General features: G+C 35.8%; 1 protein-coding gene across 6 annotated transcripts in view; it reads right to left on the bottom strand.

The window, feature by feature from the left end:
- Positions 1 to 21443, bottom strand: part of SMC6 (structural maintenance of chromosomes 6) — a 73387-nt gene that overhangs the window by 21238 nt on the left and 30706 nt on the right. For 5 of the 6 annotated variants that reach the window (XM_067703656.1, XM_067703658.1, XM_067703652.1 and 2 more), the window contains exons 11-20: positions 20463 to 20609; positions 20113 to 20201; positions 19553 to 19717; positions 18973 to 19145; positions 17702 to 17912; positions 14066 to 14180; positions 6897 to 7057; positions 3352 to 3487; positions 2045 to 2125; positions 768 to 938 (exon numbers count right to left, since the gene is read on the bottom strand). In XM_067703656.1, the coding sequence (XP_067559757.1) occupies positions 768 to 938; positions 2045 to 2125; positions 3352 to 3487; positions 6897 to 7057; positions 14066 to 14180; positions 17702 to 17912; positions 18973 to 19145; positions 19553 to 19717; positions 20113 to 20201; positions 20463 to 20609 (1449 nt within the window). Of the gene's footprint in view, positions 1 to 767; positions 939 to 2044; positions 2126 to 3351; positions 3488 to 6896; positions 7058 to 14065; positions 14181 to 17701; positions 17913 to 18966; positions 19146 to 19552; positions 19718 to 20112; positions 20202 to 20462; positions 20610 to 21443 lie in introns of all 6 variants that reach the window. The other variant, XM_067703653.1, reaches the window with a different exon arrangement.

Raw genomic sequence — 21443 nt, 5'->3', positions numbered from 1 at the left:
CATGCAAATTCTTTAAAATTTTTAAAATGTCTAGATACATTTTGATTCAAAGGGGTAATTTTCCTGCAAAAAAAGGGGGTTATATCGTCAATAAACCTTTCTCCTCTTAAAACATACTATTAATTCTTCTCAATGTCTTATAAATAAAATTTGAGGTTTCGAGAATAATTGAGTTATTCATAAAAATGAGAATGATAATAAGCTACTTGACAACAAAGCTATTAAACGTGGTGAAATTTACAGAATTTAATTGTTAAATAACTTTATTTCCCTAATTTGGTTCCAAAAGTATGTGCTTTAAAAAAAAAAAAAAAGGCCGATTGAATTCTAGCTGGAATATAATGCAGATATGTTAATAAATGGGAATTGGGTAGCATTTTATTTCAAGCTGGCTTTTATATCAACTAATTCTTCAACTATTGCGGAAAAGTGGGACAAGAGAACAGATAAGCACAGAAACAGTATGGACAGATAAGATGTCCTGCCTCTAGTTCTAAAAGAAGAAAAAAATCTCACAAAATAAAAAGGTAACAAAAGCTGTAACCTTCTGGGGGGTCAGAAATTTGGCAATTTATTCTCCTTAAAGGCGTGAGCAGAGTGTTTAATTCTACTTGATCTAATGACGAAAAGCTGGTTTACAGCCCGGTTTTATACAGCTACATTTACAGTTAGCCATAAATTCTATTGAGGTAATATCTAGCCGGTATATAGTGTATATAAAACTGAAACATAAAAAATATATATAGTAGAGTAACAATAATACATACCTTAAGTGGATCTGCTAGCTCTGATAGCTGATTAATTTTCTGTTTAATTGCATCATACTTGTTTTCCGCTTCTATTTTCAGACTTTTAAAATGTTCCATATTCTCTTTTTGTTGTTCCATGTTTTTCTCAACCATTTTCATTTTGATTTTATTTTCTTGAGCTTCATCTTCCTGGCAACATTTACAGAGCATACAGAATTAATTAAAACACTTTTAAGTAATCAAATAGAAAAACAGTACAAACAATTCTAGAAGAGGAGAAACTATAGGCTACAAGTAAATCAGATTAAAGACAAATACAAAGAACAAATTATGATATTTTCATACTCTTAATGGTAAATTAGGAGGTAGAAGAAATAGGTTCAAAAATAGAAAAGGATTACATTTAGAAGACAAACTACATTGTGCTTGAGGTCATAATCAAAAGGGGTAACTTTTATTCTATCTACTCACTTTTTCTTTCAAAATATAATGTATATAAATATATATCTTATGCCAGACAATGTGTTAGATGCTGAGTAAACAAAAATAAACAAGACACAGCCCATACCTTTAAGAAATTTAGTCTATCAATAAAAGTAATGAAAGCAGAAAAACACTGAGTGGAAAACCAGATTACTAATAAAAAATGAAGACAAATTCTTATTAGAGTAAAGCTCCATTGGTGCAGGGACTTGAACTGTTTTGTTCACTGTTGTGTCCCTCAGCATTTAACATGATGCCTGGTAGAGAGGAGACAATTGGTAAAAACTGATTCATTTTAACAAGACTCTGCAATCTATCTAATTCACTACTTATGGTAACCCAGAGAGCTGAGCTGAATGTCATAAAAAGATGTCTAAGAGAAATTAAAATAGAGTAATAAATATGCGGTGAATTAAAACCATTAACTTGGAAAAAAGAAAATAATGCCAAGAGGCCAACTTCAACTGACTAAAAGATATCACTAATATTGATACTGATTAATTCTGAAAAAAACTGCTAGGTAGTTTGGTTTGAAAGGGCACTATTTACATAATAAACTCTGATAAAGTATTATTTCATGTATCAACAGAAGACAAAACCAATTACAATGCATGCAAGTTACATATACAAAATATTAAGGAACTTGAAGGCCATACACCAGGTAGTTTCTACCTTATTTGTAAATGGATATAGCAATCATAAAAAGTAGCCTCAAAAAAGGATTTTTTTATAAAGCTGAGAGTAGATACTCTTAACTTAAATGACAGATTTCTCCTTTAACATTACATTTAAATTGAGGAAAAGAATCTTACCAAGGTTGCAATATCTACAGACTGGTGTTCTTCTATATTCTCAAGTTCCCGAATTTCAGAAGTACTTCTTCTTATTTTCATCTTTTGAAAAACAGTATTTAGATTTTAGTAAATAGAAATAAATGAAAAATAAAAACCCTGGGCAAGGATGTATTAATCAACAAAGTTCTACTCTGCTTTATGTTACAGAAGGATTCCATAGTTAATGAAAGAGACATATTAGTATTAAATGAACCAAAGAAAAGTATGTATAAAGTCTGCCTTGATCACCATTATTGCTAATCCACTCTCATGCAAAGCAGATATAAGTACTCCACCTTAGCATTTAAAATGATGACAGTGTTGAGTCCACAGAGAAAGTACTTTCCTGAAACATCCAGTCTCAAGTTACGGAAAGATTACTCCAGTGGTTCTTAAAGTCCAATCCCACTATCTCCTGGGTGTCTCTGAGACTCTTTCAGAGGGTCCATGAAGTCAACACTATTTTCATAAAAACACTAAGGCATTATTTATTTAAAAGCCTTTTTTTAAAAAAATTTATTTTATTTTATTTATTTTTGGCTGTGTTGGGTCTTTGTTGCTGCGCTCAGGCTTCTCATTGTGGTGGCTTCTCCTGTTGCAGAGCACGGGCTCTAGGTGCGCGGGCTTCAGTAGTTGTGGCACGTGGGGTCAGTAGCTGGGGTTCGCGGGCTCTAGAGCACAGGCTCAGTAGTTGTGGCACACAGGCTTAGCTGCTCTCTGGCACATGGGATCTTCCCGGACCAGGGCTCAAACCCGTGTCCCCTGCATTGGCAGGAGGATTCTTAACCCCTGTGCCACCAGGGAAGCCTGGCATTACTTTTTTTTTTAAGACCAATTTTACTATGGATTTCTTACAGGTGTACAGGAGGTTTATAACTATGATGTGTAATATTGCAACAGACTGATTACAGAAGCTGATATGACAGTTCAGGTGAATTTTATTAAACCAGATGTTAGAGATTTTAAAAAATATAAAAAACGTCAATCTTTTTACTAAATCTTTTTGGTTTTGGAAAATAGTTATTTTTCATAAAAATGTTATTTATGCTAACACATAATGTACTTATTATTTTTAAATGAATTAATAAACATTCTTAAATTTTGCTTTAATTTTTAATAACATGAATACTGATAGATAAAACCCAAACAAGCAAAAGCTCTTTTAAGATTGTAAAGGGGCTTGAGGCCAAAATAGTTGAGAACTATTCGTCTAACTAAATGAATGTCAAGACCTTAAAAATAACTTGGAAATGATTAAGTTGAGAAAACAAATGATGTTTTTTTACCTTTAACTCTTTATAATGCAGTTGGCACCTTCTAAGAAGTTCTTCATTGTGTTTAATATCCTTTTCAAGGGCAGACAAATGTTGCTGAAGATTTGATATCTGGGCTTTCTTATTTTCAACCTCATTCTCCAAGTCACTTAATAGAGAAGAGAGGGTAAAAAAATACTTTAAATTTACTTCTGAATATTACAAATATTTAGATCTTTACAAAGAAAACCCTATTTTTAATAGCTTTTTTGCAAAACCTATGCAGTTAACCAGTTCTCTATTCCTACCACGTAATTCAAAACATGAAAATACAGAGATTTCAAAAAACATCTTCTAAACTGGAATTAAATTTTACTTACTTCATTAGTAAGTATTTATGATTTATCTGTGGTAGGCATTGTGCACAGTGATAGGCAGAGGTAGAAAAAAAATTAAGGCATAAAGGAATCAAACAAAAAGGCAAAACATCAGGAAATAAACCATAACATTGAAATGTGAACAGGACACTGCACTATATGTCCACAATACGACGGGAACCTAAGAGTAAGTCTGGGAGAAGTGACAACTGACTTGTGTTCTCTGAAGTTTTCACCAGATGGACCACCTAGAGAAGATGGAAAGAAATACACGAAGGCACAAAGAGGTGAAAAACAAATAAGACTGAAGGTCAGTAAAACTGAAGGTCAGCTCAACATTTCCTGTGGTGAATAAATGCTATGAATGTGTGGGGAGTGAAAGGGAAGGAGAGGAGGACAATGAAAAGAGGTGGAGGGAAAGGTCGGCAGATGCCAAAGCCATAAGGGGTCTCTATGCCAGCAGAGGCAACTGTCTTTCAGAAGTGATCTTTTCCTGTTTCACTGACTCTGTCTTCTAAAACTCTGTGCCTGGTGGAAGAGAACCACCCGTGCAATTAAGAACAACTCTTCTCTGATAAAGAGAGTACGCCAGATTTCACTAAGATGCACACTTTTCCACATTTTAACATCTCTGAATTCTGAAATCATCTTCCAGTCCATGGTTCAACTATCAATACTTTTCTTTTTTACTGGTATATAAAATAACAGAGCATCTTAAATTTGATGAACTATTAGAACCGTGCTACCTTGTGGAATTCTCAAAATTAAAAACAAAAATCAATGATGTTAGCTGAATGAATGATAAACAAATGAGAAAAAGAAAAAGAGGAGAATAAGTGTGGTATTTCTGGTAAAAATGGAGCCAGAGGCAAAAACTGTTTCAGAGCCATCTTTCATCAACAGGAACCTGCCAGTGCTGAGTTGATGAGGGTATAGAAAAGCCTACTTCATATATTCATAGTGTGGGAGGGGGTTAGGGAATCAATTGCTCTGTAGTCATTTGACAATTGCTATTAAATGATCAACTTATATAATAATAAAATAAAATTTAAATATTTATTTTAATAAATATTAAGGCTCATTTAGTATTATTAAGTGTTAAAAATATTAGTAATTGTTTAATGTTATTAAATATTTAAAATCAGGTCATAAATTGTATGTTAATAAAACAATGAATTTTAAAATTTTTAAATTCACACATTCTTTGACTCAGCATTTTCACCATTTAGAATTTAATCTATGCACATACTTTCAGAAGTATGCCATGATACACATGTGCGTTCTCACTGCAGCACTGCTATAGTAGGAGAAAACTGCAGATAACACGTATGTCCATCAACAGGAACTGGTCAGGTAGATTATGGAACAGCCATACCAAGGGGCAGCTCTAAGTGTCCTGATATGGAACAATCTCCAAGATATAATATTGAGACAAAAAGCAAGACACAGAAACCATATGTGTACTTATACACAGCACAAATGGATGAACCTTGAAAACATTATACCTAAGTGGGGGGCAAAGGACTTCACTTTTCATTGCATTCATTTCTGTACTGTTTGAATTTTCTCACCATATGCCTATATTACTTTTAATCATTTTTAAAATGTCAACAGGGACTGTGGAGAGATGGAATTATAAGCTACTTTTGTTTTCCAATTTATATTTTCTGTATTTAAAAAACACCAGTGAATTATTTTAAATTTCCAAATATCAGACAACTATCATACTGGTTCAGGTCAAAACAGATGACACAAATATCATTTAAGTATCATGATAACTTAGTACATTTTCAATCAATAAAGTTTATCAAGGTGAGAAACAATTTTTAAAAAACCAATGTTCACCTGGCTTTTAAAACAAAAGCTCTGTCCACTACACATTGATGCAAATATTTTAGCTAAAAATGAAGCCAATTATTAACTTCATAAGTAAGTCTTAAACCATTACTACTAAAATGCTAGAATCAGGGATCCTGATTTGCTGCTGATACACTTACTACCTTTTCCAAGAATGTCATACTTTTTTTAAAGATGTGGAACACAAATGCACAAGGCATTTTTTGTTGAAAGAAAAAGCATGAATTACACACAGTAACATTACCATGATATTGTTTATACATTTACATTCATGTTTGCTTGAGTACTATATAATTTAGTCTTACCCAGTTAAGAATTAGAGGGGCCTGATTTAAATGTCATGGCACAGCGGACAAAAATTTATCACTTTACAGGTCACTTTTATACAGGTACGTTCAGACATTGATGAATTTTCATCTATCCTATCACAAAGATTCAGTGTCAATTTAAAATGTGTGTTGAGTGCTGTAATAACAAGTTGCAGATCATTCAACAGTTTTCTGTTGCTAAAAAAGAAATTTTACTAAACTTCCCAATATCCACTATGGTTATTTTGCTTTATGCTGCTCTCATAATCATACAAAAATAACTAATATAATTTGAAAATCAGATATCTATTTTAAAAAAACCTCATTTCCCCCTATCTATAAAAGCCATTTAGAATACTTTCACCTTTACTCAGTTTTCTTAGATAGTGCTTTTACCTAAGTTCTATGTTCTTCTGCTTGAGGTCTTCTAGGTCACTAATTCAGCTCCACCTTATCAATTCATCAACTGATAGTTCAGTTGGGAAAATCATGCTTTTTTCATATCAAAAATTCTTTTTGCACACGTTTGAATCTTATTAAGTACCTTTAGCTTTTTGTTTGGCTTTTCACTGCATCTCCTCTAGCAGCTCTATCTCCCTAAGCATTTGATCTAACGGTGCCGACTGATTTTTCTTCTAGAACAGTGTGACTCAAAGTACCAGGCAGAGACACAGCAAGGACCTTGAGCCAGAATGTATACCCAGCACACTTGTACTCTCGCTGAGAAAAATCAGCAAAACTAAACAATGGTATAGTGATGTAGCTGATTTACATTCTGAGTTAAGCTCCTTACCTCCTTGCAGACAGGTAATAATCAATGTGCAGACCAGCTCATCAAGCCCAGAATACTGTCATCAAAGTCATGATGGAAAATAACCATCAATCTAGAATTCTACATCCAGCTAAATGATCTTTTAAGACCAAACAGATTACTCACAATTCTTCACTGACATAACTACTAACAGAGTAATATGAAAAAAAATGAACCCCAAAGAACTAGTGGGAATAATACAGTAAAGCTAAACTGGACACTAACCTTATTTCAGAATCCACATCTCTGCTGAGAAACTTAGGTCTTGTATATTCAGATGAATAATAACGCCCTGCAAAAACTTGATCACCATCAGCAGTAAAAGCTTCTCTACAATTCTTGGGTGGCTTTTGGGACTGCATTACTGCACGAGCTACAGAATTATTCTAAAAAAACAGAGGGGAAAATACATTTTAAAAATATGCCAAAGCATTTCTGTTGTATGTAATTTCAAAATATTACCTAAATTACCAAAAATTTTGGTAATAGGTATTACCAAAAATACCTATTCAAGTATTTTTATTTAAACATTCAAATGAAATAATTCCATGAGAAAAATAAAATAATTTAAAAAACAACTTTCAAGATTCAAAGAATTAAACTACTGAGTCTTAAAAACATAAATGATGTTTTATGACAAACTGATATTTTTTTTGAATTTTATTTATTTTTTATACAGCAGGTTCTTACTAATCATACATTTTATACATACCAGTGTATACATGTCAATCCCAATCTCTCAATTCATCACACACCACCACCACCCCCCGCCCCGCCACTCTCCCCACTTGGTGTCCCTACCATTGTTCTCTACATCTGTGTCTCTTATTTCTGCCCTGCAAACCGGTTCATCTGTACCATTTTTCTAGGTTCCACATATATGCGTTAATATACGAAATTTGTTTTTCTCTTTCTGACTTACTTCACTCTGTATGACAGTCTCTAGATCAATCCAAGTCTCTACAAATGACCCAATTTCGTTCCTTTTCATGGCTGAGTAATATTCCATTGTATATATGTACCACATCTTCTTTATCCATTCGTCTGTCAATGCACATTTAGGTTGCTTCCATGACCTGGCTGGTGTAAATAGTGCTGCAATGAACAATGGAGGGCATGTGTCTTTTTGAATTATGGTTTTCTCTGGGTATATGCCCAGTAGTGGGATTGCTGGGTAATACAGTCATTCTATTTTTAGTTTTTCAAGGAACCTCCATACTGTTCTCCATAGTGGCTGTATCAATTTACATTCCCACCAAGCGTGCAAGAGGGTTCCCTTTTCTCCACACCCTCTCTAGCATTTGTTGTTTGTAGATCTTCTGATGGTGCCTATTCTAACTGGTGTGAGGTGATACCTCATTGTAGTTTTGCTTTGCATTTCTCTAATATTTAGTGATGTTGAGCAGCTTTTCATGTGCGTCTTGGCCATCTGTATATCTTCTTTGGAGAAATGTCTATTTAGGTCTTCTGCTCATTTTTTGATTGTTTTTTTTCTTAATATTGAGCTGCATGAGCTGTTTATGTATTTTGGAGATTAATCCTTTGCCTGTTGATTCATTTGCAAATATTTTCTCCCATTCTGAGGGTTGTCTTTTTGTCTTGTTTGTAGTTTCCTTTGCTGTGCAAAAGCTTTTAAGTTTCATTAGGTCCCATTTGTTTATTTTTATTTCCATTACCCTAAGAGGTGGATAAAAAAAAATCTTGCTGTGATTTATGTCGCAGAGTGTTCGTCCTATGTTTTCCTCTAAGAGTTTTAGAGTGTCCGGTCTTACATTTAGGTCTCTAAATCATTTTGAGTTTATTTTTGTGTATGGTGTTAGGGAGTGTTCTAATTTCATTCTTTTACATGTAGCTGTCCAGTTTTCCCAGCACCACTTATTGAAGAGACTGTCTTTTCTCCATTGTATATCCTTGCCTCCTTTGTCATAGATTAGTTGACCATAGGTGCATGAGTTTATCTCTGGGCTTTCTATCCTGTTCCATTGATCTATATTTCTGTTTTTGTACCAGTACCATATTGTCTTGATGACTGTAGCTTTGTAGTATAGTCTGAAGTAAGGGAGTCTGATTCTTCCAGCTCCATTTCTTCTCCTTGAGATTGCTTTGGCTATTCGGGGTCTTTTGTGTCTCCATACAAATTTTAAGATTTTTTGTTCTAGTTCTGTAAAAAAATGCCACTGTTAATTTGATAGGGATTGCACTGAATCTGTAGATTGCTTTGGATAGTACAGTCATTTTCACAATCTTGATCCTTCCAATCCAAGAACATGGTATATCTCTCCATCTGCTTGTGTCATCTTTGATTTCTTTCATCAGTGTCTTATAGTTTACTGAGTACAGGTCTTTTACCTCCCTAGGTAGGTTTATTCCTAGGTATTTGATTCTTTTTGTTGCAGTGGTGAATGGGATTGTTCCCTTAATTTCTGTTCTGATCTTTCGTTGTTAGTGTATAGGAATACAAGATTTCTGTGCATTAATTTTGTATCCTGCAACTTTACCAAATCCATTGATTAGCTCTAGTAGTTTTCTGGTGGCATTTTTAGGATTCTCCATGTATAGTATCATGTCATCTGCAAACAGTGACAGTTTTACTTTTTATTTTCCACTATGTATTACTTTTATTTCTTTTTCTTCTCTGATTGCTGTGGCTAGGACTTCCAAAACTATGTTGAATATACTGGTGAGATGGACATCCTTGTCTTGTTCCTGATCTTAGAGGAAATGCTTTCAGTTTTTCACCACTGAGAATGATGTCTGCTGTGGGTCTGTCTTATATGGCCTTTATTATGTTGAGGTGGGTTCCCTCTATGCCCACTTCCTGGAGAGTTTTTATCATAAATGGTGTTGAATTTTGTAAAAAGCTTTTTCTGAACCTATTGAGATGATCAAATGGTTTTTATTCTTCAATTTATTAATATGTTGTATCACATTGACTAATTTGAGTATATCGAAGAAGCCTTGCATCCCTGGGATAAATCCCACTTGATCATGGTGTATGATCCTTTTAACGTGTTGCTGGATTCTGTTTGCTAGGATTTTGTTGAGGATTTTTGCATCTATATTCATCAGTGATATTGGTCTTTAATTTTCTTTTTTTGTAGTATCTTTGTCTGGTTTTGGTATCAGGGTGATGGTGGCCTTATAGAATGGGTTTGGGAGTGTTCCTTCCTCTGCAATTTTTTGTAAGAGTTTGAGAAGGATGGGTGTTAGCTATTCCCTAAATGTTTGATAGAATTCACCTGTGAAGTCATCTGGTCCTGGACTTTTGTTTGTTGGAAGATTTTTAATCACAGTTTCAAGTTCATTACTTGTGATTAGTCTGTTCATATTTTCTATTTCTTCCTGGTTCAGTCTTGGAAGGTTATACCTTTCTAAGAATTTGTCCATTTCTTCCAGGTTGTCCATTTTATTGGCATAGAGTTGCTTGTAGTAGTCTCTTAGGATGCTTTGTATTTCTGTGGTGTCTGTTGTAACTTCTCCTTTTTCATTTCTAATTTTATTGATTGGAGTCGTCTCCCTCTTTTTCTTGATGAGTCTGGCTAATGGTTTATCAATTTTGTGTATCTTCTCAAAAGAACCATCTTTTTTTTTTTTTTTTTTTTTGCAGTACGCGGGCCTCTCCCAATGCGGAGCACAGGCTCCGGACACACAGGCCCAGCGGCCATGGCTCACGGGCCCAGCCGCTCCGTGGCATGTGGGATCCTCCCGGACCGGGGCACGAACCCGTGTCCCCTGCATCAGCAGGCGGACTCTCAACCACTGCGCCACCAGGGAAGCCCCAAGAACCATCTTTTAGTTTTATTGATCTTTGCTATTGTTTTGTTTCTATTTCATTTATTTCTGCTCTGATCTTTATGATTTCTTTCCTTCTACTAACTTTGGGTTTTGTTTGTTCTTCTTTCTCTAGTTCCTTTAGGTGTAAGGTTAGATTGTTTATTTGCGATTTTTCTTGTTTCTTCAGGTAGGCTTGTAGTGCTATAAACTTCCCTCTTAGAACTGCTTTTGCTGCATTCCATAGGTTTTGGATTGTCTTGTGTTCATTGTCCTTTGTCTCTAGGTATTTTTTAATTTCCTCTTTGATTTCTTCAGTGCTCTCTTGGTTATTTAGTAACGTATAAAATAACCTCCATGTATTTGTGTTTTTTACATTTTTTCCCCTGTAATTGATTTCTAATCTAATAGCATTGTGGTCAGAAAAGATGCTTGATATGATTTCAATCTTCTTAAATTTACTAAGTCTTGATTTGTGACACAAGATGTGATCTATCCTGGAGAATGTTCCATGCGCACTTGAGAAGAAAGTGTAATCTGCTGTTTTTGGATGGAATGTCCTATAAATATCAATTAAATCTATCTGGTCTATTGTGTCATTTAAAGCTCGTGTTTCCATATTAATTTTCTGTTTGGATGATCTGTCCATTGTTGTTAAGTGAGGTGTTAAAGTCCCTCACTATTATTGTGTTATTTTCGACTTCTTCTTTTATAGCTGTTAGCAGTTGCCTTATGTATTGAGGTGCTCCTATGTTGGGTGTATATATATTTATAATTGTTGTATCTTCTTTTTGGATTGATCCCTTTATCATTATGTAGTGTCCTCCCTTGTCTCTTGTATGTGTCCCTAGGTCTGAAATGGGTCTGTTGTAGACAGCATATATATGGGTCTTGTTTTTGTATCCATTCAGTGAGCCTGTGTCTTTTGGTTGGAGCATTTAATCCATTCACGTTTAAGGTAATTATCGATATGTATGCTCCTATTACCATTTTCTTAAATGTTATGGGTTTGTTTTTGTAGGTCCTTTTCTTCTCTTGTGTTTCTCACTTAGAGAAGTTCCTTTAGCATTTGTTGTAGAGCTGGTTTGTGGTGCTGAATTCTCTTAGCTTTTGCTTGTGTGTAAAGCTTTTGATTTCTCCATCAACTCTGAATGAGATACTTGCTGGGTAGAGTAATATTGATTGTACGTTTTCCCTTTCATCACTTTAAATATATCATGCTACTCCCTTGTGGCTTGTAGAGCTTCTGCTGAGAAATCAGCTGTTAACCTTATGGGTGTTCTCTAGTATGATATTTGTCATTTTCCCTTGTTGCTGTCAATAATTTTTATTTTTCTTTAATTTTTGTCAGTTTGATTACTATGTGTCTTGGCGTGTTTCTCCTTGGGTTTACCCTGTCTGGGACTCTCTGTGTTTCCTGGACTTGGGTAACTATTTCCTTTCCCATGTTAGGGAAGTTTTTCACTATAATCACTTCAAATATTTTCTCTGGTCCTTTCTCTCTCTCTCTTCTCCCCTGGGACCACTGTAATGTGAATGTTGTTACATTTAATGGTGTCCCAGGGGTCTCTTAGGCTGTCTTCATTTCTTTTCGTTCTTTTTTCTTTATTCTGTTCCACAGCAGTGAATTCCACCATTCTGTCTTCCAGGTCACTTATCCGTTCTTCTGCCTCAGTTATTCTGCTATTGATTCCACGTAGTGTATTTTTTATTTCCGTTATTGTACTGTTCATCACTGTTTGTTTGTTCTTTAATTCTTCTAGGTCTTTGTTAAACATTTCTTGCATCTTCTCAATCTTTGCCTCCATTCTTTTCCAAGGTCCTGGATCATCTTCACTATCATTATTCTGAATTCTTTTTCTGGAAGGTTGCCTATCCCCACTTCATTTAGTTATTTTTCTGGGGTTTTATCTTTTTCCTTCATCTGGTACAAAGTCCTCTGCCTTTTCATTTTGTCTGTCTTTCTGTGAATGTGGTTTTCCTTCCACAGGCTGCAGAACTGTAGTTCTTCTTGCTTCTGCTCTCTGACCTTTGGTGGATGAGGCTATCTAATAGGCTTGTGCAGGTTTCCTGATGGGAGGGACTGGTGGTGGGTAGAACTGGGTGTTGCTCTGGTGGGCAGAGCTCAGAAAAACTTTAATCCTGTTTTCTGCTGATGGGTGGGGCTGGGTTCCCTCCCTGTTGGTTGTTTGCCCTGTGGCGACCCAGCACTGGAGTCTTCCCAGCTCTTTGGAGGGGTATTGGCTGACTCTGGGAGGGCTCATGCCAAGGAGTACTTCCCAGAACTTCTGCTGCCAGTGTCCTTGTCCCCACGGTGAGCCACAGCCAACCCCCACCTCTGCAGGAGACCCTCCCACACTAGCAGGGAGGTCTGGTTCAGTCTCCTATGGGGGTCACTGCTCCTTCCCCTGGGTCCTGATGCGCACACTACTTTGTGTGTGCCCTCTAAGAATGGAGTCTCTGTTTCTCCCAGTCCTGTCGAAGTCCTGCAATCAAATCCTGCTAGCCTTCAAAGTCTGATTCTCTAGGAATTCCTCCTCCCATTGCCAGAACCCCAGGTTGGGAAGCCTGACGTGGGGCTCAGAACCTTCACTCCAGTGGGTGGAGTTCTGTGGTATAAGTGTTCTCCAGTTTGTGAGTCACCCATGCAGCCGTTATGGGATTTGATTTTATTGTGATTGCGCCCCTCCTACCATCTCATTGCAGCTTCTCCTTTGTCTTTGGATGTGGGGTATCTTTTTTGGAAGATACCAGATACTGGTCAGTTCCAGTGTCTTCCTGTCGATGACTGTTCAGCAGTTAGTTGTGATTCTGGTGCTCTCGCAAGAGGGAGTGAGCACACGTCCTTCTACTCCGCCATCTTGAACCAATCTCCCTGATAGATTTTATTTTTAAATTCTAATATTGCTATCCACTAAAGTTAAAGATTTTAAGTACTTTTTCACATGAAAATATTTACCTTAGAAATCTTATTTTTCATAGAAAAATGAAATTTATTTTTTCTAAATGTCTTTTACACCCTAGAAAAGATGTGAGTGAACAGCAAATTCCAATAAAAGATTAGTACACTGAATTATGTAGGGAAAGCCTGGAAATATTTAGTATTTTACTTCCTAGAGGAAGTAAAAAGAGGATTAGGCTTAACTGAGGCCTAATCAACCTTCCTTGGAACAGACCTTTACAAGAGGACTTCATTATTTTCTTTCAAGTATCTGTCTAAAATATGAGAGGGCCAAGCCCACAAATAATTACAATATGAACTTGCAATTCACATATACACATTTGGATGACTGATGTCATTGCCTCTCAGGTTCCATTAATGAGAAAAAGAGACTCTGTTTGTATTAATTACAGATTTGTTTTGAATTCCCTTGTCCCTTCTCAGCAAATTTATGCCAATAGATGAAACACAAATATTGGTGATCTAATCTAACAAGTACATATCAATAGAAATATGTACACTGATGAAGAATAAACAATGATTTATTTTACAGAACTCAAAGTTTTTTTAAGAAAAAGAATTCATAAAATATCAAGTACTTAAGCAGAATAGGAATTTATATAACCAGCCTCAGTTTAGGAAATTTAGAATAATATAAAATACAGCAAGCATCTGGTCTTACTTTGATCAGCAGCACTGTCTCTATGCTTCTCATGTCAATTAGGCTATTTTTGACAACTGCATTATCTATTTCTAAAGCTGTCAGAACTGTTGGGAACTCTGGATGATAAGCAGCTCTAGGAGACAAAAATATATAAGGATTAACTTACCAAATGGTAATTATATATGTATATTTTTAAAATGGGTGATGAGATGATGGATAGTAACAAGACATGGAAAATATGTGATAACGTTTGAAAACATCTGTAATAGGTTTATTTTATTTTATTAGCAAACATTTATATATTACTATGTGCTAGGCACTGTTCTAAGCATATTATAAATACAGTTGACCCGTGAATAACACGAGTTTGAACTGCATAGGTCCACTTATATGTGGATTCTTTTTCAACGAATACAGTATGCACTGCAATATCCGTGGTTGTCAGAATCAGCAGATGCGGACTGTGGCTACAGAGGACCAAGTATGGGGCTTGAGCATCCACAGATTTTTATACCCACAGAGGGATATCCCTGTGGAAACCTGTATTAGCTCATTTAATCCTCAAAACAACTATATGAGATAGATAATATCATTCGCTCTTTTTTTTTTTTTCCCAAATGAGCTGCAGCGAGTTTAATAAGTTCCCCAATGTCATAAAGGTAAGAGGTCAGGCTAGGATTTAAACCAGGCAGCTCAGCTCTAGAACCCAGCAGATTCTCAATCATTATGTTCTATTGCCTGTTATACTTAATCATTACAATTTTCTTAAATCTTATACTCTATCATACAAACATAAAAGTCATTTAATTAAAACACATTGGGAAAAGGCAATGGCATTCTTACTGCTTTCTTAGTTCTAGAATTCCAAAACAAAGAAATATCTTTGTATATATGTTTTCCACTTATTCAGTCATTAATTCAACATGTATTTACTGAGCACCTACTATGTGCAAGATGCTGTTCAGAGGATAAGGAGACAGCACTAAACAAAACAGACTACATCCTTCTCCCCATGGAGCTTACACTCTACTGAAGGAAGACAGAAAAATGAAGAAAAAGTGGCATACTGTGCTTTTTCACACAGAAAGTGTCAGGAAAAGCCTTGCTAAGGTGTCAACAGGCAGACACCTGAGGAAATGGGAGTTACATTAGCATAATGAAGAAGAGCATTTCGTGCCCAGGGAGCAGCATTTGCAAAGGCCCTAAGAGGGCTGTTGGAGAAGCCGGGAGGCCAGTGTGCTGTGGTGGACGAGCAGTGCTGGGAGTGCTACTGGACACAAGGACAGGAGAGATGGCAAGAGGACGGGTCATGTGGGTCCGAGAGGTCGCAGTTAGGCCTAAAGAGGATGAGAAAGTACAGGACAATTTGAGCAGAGTAATGACATGGTCTGACTTTACTCTGGCTGTGATATTGAAAGTGTGGATGGAAGGGAACCAGAAGCAAAACTCACTTGAGATATGATAATGGTGTGAACCAGGGTAGCACTGCAGAAGTGTTTAGATCCTGGATACATTTATAAAGTACAGCCAGTAGGATGTGGGATGGCAGAAAGAAGTCAAGGATGACTGAGGTTTTGGCTTGAGCAACTGAAAAATGGAGATGGGGATGACTATAGGAAGAGCAGTTTTTAGGGTGGATCTCAGGAGTTTGGCTTTTAGATATGTTAAGTTTCAAATGTCTTTTGGACATCAAAGTGGAAAATATAAATTGAATGTATTATATTCTGGAGTTCAGAGGAAAGAGCCCAGCTAGAAACATAATGTGGTGATCATCAGTGTATGGACTATATTTTAAGCCATGAAACTGGATGAGTTCACCCAGGAAGTAAGTGCTGGGAGTAGGTGCACATGGAGAGGAGGTCTGGAACACTGATACTGGAGATTCCCAAGTGAGGAGAAATAAGCAGAAGACATTACAAAAGAATACCTAGAGATGTGGGAAAACAAGAAGAGTGACATCCTAGGGACCAAGTAAAAAAAGTGTTTCAGGAAGAATTAAACGATCAGCTGAATCAAATACTGCTGGTAGGTCAAGTCAGCGAGTGGGAAGGAAGGACGACAGGACCAAGCCAAGCAAGGCTCACTGGCGCCTGGACAAGAGCTGCTCTGGTGTGTGATGAAGCTATAAAAACTTGACTGGAGTAGGTTCAAGAAAGAAGGGGAAGAGAGAAGTTAGTGACACAGACAACTCTTCTGAGAAGTTTTTCCTGTTAAAAAGAGGCAGAGAAATAGGATAGTAACCTTAGGACAGAGTTCAAGTGGAAGTAAAAACAAAGATAGGAAAGAATAGGGGGTGGGCGCTCTAGAAACATCAAGCAGTGCCAATGAAACAACGCAGGGAGTGAGGGGAGAGAGGATAGGGAGCCCGAGTCTAAGAGGGAGGGGACGTGGAAGGGGCTTGTGGTGAAGCATAGGCTCTGGCCAGTCCGCTGAAAGCACAGGTTTCTATGCTAGGAAGGAGCAAGTATTTTCGAGCAGGCACATGCCACTGCTAGACAGGCTGCTCCCACCAGCTTGCTCTAAAGCACCCAGTCACAACCACCCCTTCCTTTTGCTCTACTTCCCTGGGATGCACTTCATATTTAGTTTATATCACAATTAGTTTTGCCTGCTGAGAGATGCTGTAACATCGGTCGAGGAAAACTAAAAGTAGGAAGGAATAGTAGCAATAATGTGTCAGTAATGAGACAAGGAAAGGACAAGTATGGAATAGGCTCACTAGACAACATAATGTAGAAAGCCTAAAGAGGACGAGAGGGACAAAGGAAAAACCGCACATCAAATTCTAGGCGAGCACGGTGAGCCTCACTGGTAAGAGGAATTATAGGACAAAATGATTTGATGATCCTAATTAAGCTTAGAAGAAAGCTTTAATAAAAACGTGATTTATAAAGCCAAGTAAAAGGAAAAATACCACAATCAAATTAAATATAGAAAAAACACGCTTACAATGAAGGGCATTTTTAATGTTTCCAAATATAAGGCAATTGAAAAAAGCAAAAATTGGATTTATAAGAAAAAGTGCAGTGGGAGAGAAAAGAAATTTTAAAACAATCTGTTAATAGGAATATATATATAGGAATATATATATATATAGGAATATATATACATAGGAATATATATATAGGGATATAGAGAGGACTATATATATATGTAGGAACACACACACACATACACGTGTATCTTTAAAAGTAAAGTGATTAGCTAGCCAGCAGCTAACAAAGAAGGCGATTTGGGTATGGTGCCCTTGAGGTTTGTTAGGGTCATTAAAGAAAACAATCACAGCTCTGGAATCTGTAAACCACCCAGAGTTGAACTGTGAGTAATGAGTGCCAAAGTTCTCCCGTACGCCCTCCCTCTTAACATGGCCAGGTCTGCACCATTTCCTTCTTCAGTACAATTTCTAAGCCACACAACGTCTACTTCCCAGTATGTCTCCCCAAACAGATCTCACGTGAGGACCTTAAAGGCAGGGAGTATCTCTCATTTATCTATGTATCTCCAATGCCTAAGATTCAAATTAAAGACGTGGCTTGATGGAATTTTACAAATCAGGAGTGTAGATATGGTTAACACTAAAAATGTTTTAACTCTTTCTGAGCTTGCACGTAACTAAGCAAAACCAGAAACAGTATTTAATTACTGATGCCTTACCTGTGTCTTACATCATACACCTCATTCCGAAACTCAGAAACTATTATCTGTGGCCGTGAGGTCCCTGGTGAGTAAAACCTTTTCATCAGTGCCTGAAGCACTCTTTCATCAGCATGATTATCGCAACAATAGGCTTGCAGAAGTCCTTTCAAGCAAGATTCAATGGCCAAAGCAAGCTCAGTGTCCCGAAGACGAATGCAAGCTCCTAAAAGTGAGAGAAAATTATTAAAAGCCCATAAATACTTGAAATGTTAATGTAACCATCTTTATAATAGTTCATAAATGACTTTAAAATATTTTCATATGAAGCAATTTAAATGATATTATAGATCTCATTTTAACCAAATGGGAAATACCCCATCCCACTGGATACACTGGGGAGAAAACCCACTAAATCCTGTGAAAAGTTGTCTCGCTCTGATATAAATCAACAGTATTTCTCCTATGTGTGTATATATATATATATAAAATACTATTCCAGCCTCTGAATGGTGTTTTGAAAATCAAGCCAAAAGGGTTATAGACTCTTCACTATTTTCTGTAAAACTGATTAATATTGAAATTTTAGATTTAGAGAGGGAAAAAAATACCTCATCTATTGAAATGAATTCTGGTATAGAGGTACATGTCATTTAAATGAAGAGACATTACTACAATACTTAATACAGTACATAATACTGTACTTATACAGTACTTTACTAAAAAAGTATACTTATAGCATCATTTTCACCTAATGATGTACAGAATTAGAGATAGCTCCTCAGAACTCAACTGATTTTTTTTCTCATGTATATATGAGGATAACTAAATAACCTCAGGCTTATAGTTGAAAGAGGACTTAGAAGTAATGTTGTCCAAACCTAAATAGAAACTTAAAAAGACAAGTCATTTTATCAAGTTTTACACAAAACTCAGGTGATTGGCCTTTTAACTATATCTTGATATCACTGAATTTTCCTACTAATCAATTACATGCAAATTAGTTCATTGATTTATTCATTCAAAAAAATAAAAAGCAGATTATTCAACTCTATAATTACTTTTCCTTTTCCTAAGTTCTCTTTCTTTTGGCTTTTTTATGCTTAAAATATACAAAAGGAAAGTTTAAAGTGATTTTATCATTTCTTAAAATATGTACAAAGTCTACATATAACTACATGGTTCTTCGATAACAGTGTTTTAAAATTATATTCAACAGACTCCTTCCAGAAAATAAAGATGTACTTCTAATTTTTATTATATACTGACTAATTGGTGACAAATACCTAGAGGGCCTACAGGTTTACAGGTAAAATGCCCCCGTCTGTAAGCATCATCTATGGCTTCCAGAAGAGCTGGAACATGAGGGCCAAATCTTTTCAGTTGATCAGTTTTACTGTCTTTCAATTCTTTCAGTTGCCTCTGATTATAGTTCAGTGTATTCTTCACATCTAACTCTTCTCTCCTACAAAATACACGTGGAAAAACAAAACAGATATGTGATACAGTGAAACAGAAATACTCAGTCTTTTCCCCTAATACCTGCATACCAGTGAATGACGCAGCTGCCCTAAAAACTAAAAGCGGATCTCTTCATTTGAAAACAACTGTGTTACCAGGAAAAAATAGTCAGAAGACCTCAAAACTTAGCATGGAAAAAGAAAAAAAGCAGTCGTGACAAGGACTAGAAATCCCAGAAACTGTCCAATTCTACAAGTTTAAGAAGTCTTATTAGGAAAGTGATTTTAAAAGATCCCTTATTATGAGGAAGAAGAACAACAACAAAAAAAACATGTATTCTCTTTTCATATAAAGAGGAAAACTAGATGATTTTCAAATAACTGAAAAAAGTATAAGAATGTGGACACTTACTTAATTCTGGTATGTTCTTCTTTGTCCTTTTCTACAGCTTGCTGAAATTGTTCGATCTCTTGATTGACTGAACTTTCTTGATCCTGTAAGACCTTTACTCTTTCTTTTAACGAAGATATTTTTTTTTGCCTTTCCAACCGTTCAGGTTCCAAAGACTGATCAGCACTAATGGTAAATAATACAAAGTGGAAAATATTCAATGAAAAACCTAACATTTAAAAAACATAAAGCAGGGCTTCCCTGGTGGCGCAGTGGTTGAGAGTCCGCCTGCTGATGCAGGGGACACGGGTTCGTGCCCCGGTCCGGGAAGATCCCACATGCCACGGAGTGGCTGGGCCCGTGAGCCGTGGCCGCTGAGCCTGCGCGTCTGGAGCCTGTGCTCCGCAACGGGAGAGGCCACAGCAGTGAGAGGCCCGCGTACAACAAAAAACAAAAAAAACCATAAAGCAATGTGATAAAATTCCTTTAGCAATAATACAGAAAATAAAATATTCCATTTCACCTGGATTACTTTATTACAAAATGAGATAACTATGAAAATTGCAAAGTAACTATCTTACCTTTTTCTTAGTTCTTCAATTCTTTTGCAAAGCTGCTCATCATCTTTCTTTAATGCTCTATACTCGTTTAGGGAATGGTTGTATAAAACCTAAAAAAAAAAAATCAGACATACTTTAGTAAAATGAAAAACAAATACCCCATTCAAGACCACTTTTGCCAAATCGTCAAATCAGAGGGTGAATATATGCAGAAATATATTTTTAAAACAACATACATATATGGCCATATGAAATCATTATATTTTTTAAAGTCTGAAAGCAACACAATTACAAAAATCTCTACTTTTAAAAATAAATGAACAGTATTTATAGTTGATATGCAATTTTTAATACTGGAAAAGTTCTCTCACCTCAGCTTCATTATAGGCCCTTTTCTTAGAAGTAAGATCTGCTTTCAATGCCATACATTCTGGTGCTCGTGCATTTGTCTCTTGACTAATCTTTTCTAGTTTATCTTGAATATCCTTGTACTTTTTTTCTGCTTCATTAAGTCTGACCTTTAAGAAAATAACATCGTTGGAGCATATTTTATTTTTCTCCAATAAACAGAAAAAATAAAAATATAATTGTATATGGTTCACATTTCAAATAAACTTAATTTTGCTCTAACTAAACTCAAGACATTAATTAGGTAAACAAACATAATTATATAAAGTGTTAAATATGTATTTTTTTAATTGAAATATTGTTGATTTACAATATTATGTTAGTTTCAGGTGTATAGCAAAGTGGTTCAGTTATACATATACATAGATATATATAGACAGGTACATATCTATGTATCTATCTATCTATCTATTCTTTTTCAGATTCTTTTCCATTATAGGTTATTACAAGATATTGAATATAGGTTCCCTGTACTATACAGTAAGCCCTTGTTGTTTATTTTATATATAGTGGTGTGTATACATTAAACCCATACTCCTAATTTACCCTTCACTCCTTGCCCCTTTGGTAACCATAAATTTGCCTTCTATGTATGTGAGGCTGTTCCTGTTTTGTTAATAAGTTCATTTGTATCATTTTTTAGATTCCACATATAAGTGATATCATGTAATATTTGTCTTTCTCTGTCTGACTTACTTCACTTAGTACGATAATCTCTAGGTCCACCGATGTTGCTGGAAATGGCAGTTATCTCATTTTTTATGGCAGAGTAATATTCCACTGTGTGTGTGTGTGTGTGTGTGTGTGTGTGTGTGTGTGTGTGTACCACATCTTCTTCATCCATTCATCTGATGATGGACACTTAGGCTGCTTCCATGTCTTGGCTATTATAAATAGTGCTGCTATGAACACTGAGGTGCATGTATCTTTTTTAATTAGTTTTC

The sequence above is a fragment of the Pseudorca crassidens genome, chromosome 14, assembly GCF_039906515.1.
Source record: "Pseudorca crassidens isolate mPseCra1 chromosome 14, mPseCra1.hap1, whole genome shotgun sequence".
Lineage (NCBI taxonomy): Eukaryota > Metazoa > Chordata > Mammalia > Artiodactyla > Delphinidae > Pseudorca > Pseudorca crassidens.
The sequence above is the reverse complement of the archived record's forward strand: the minus strand, read 5'-3'. Positions and strand labels throughout refer to the sequence as shown.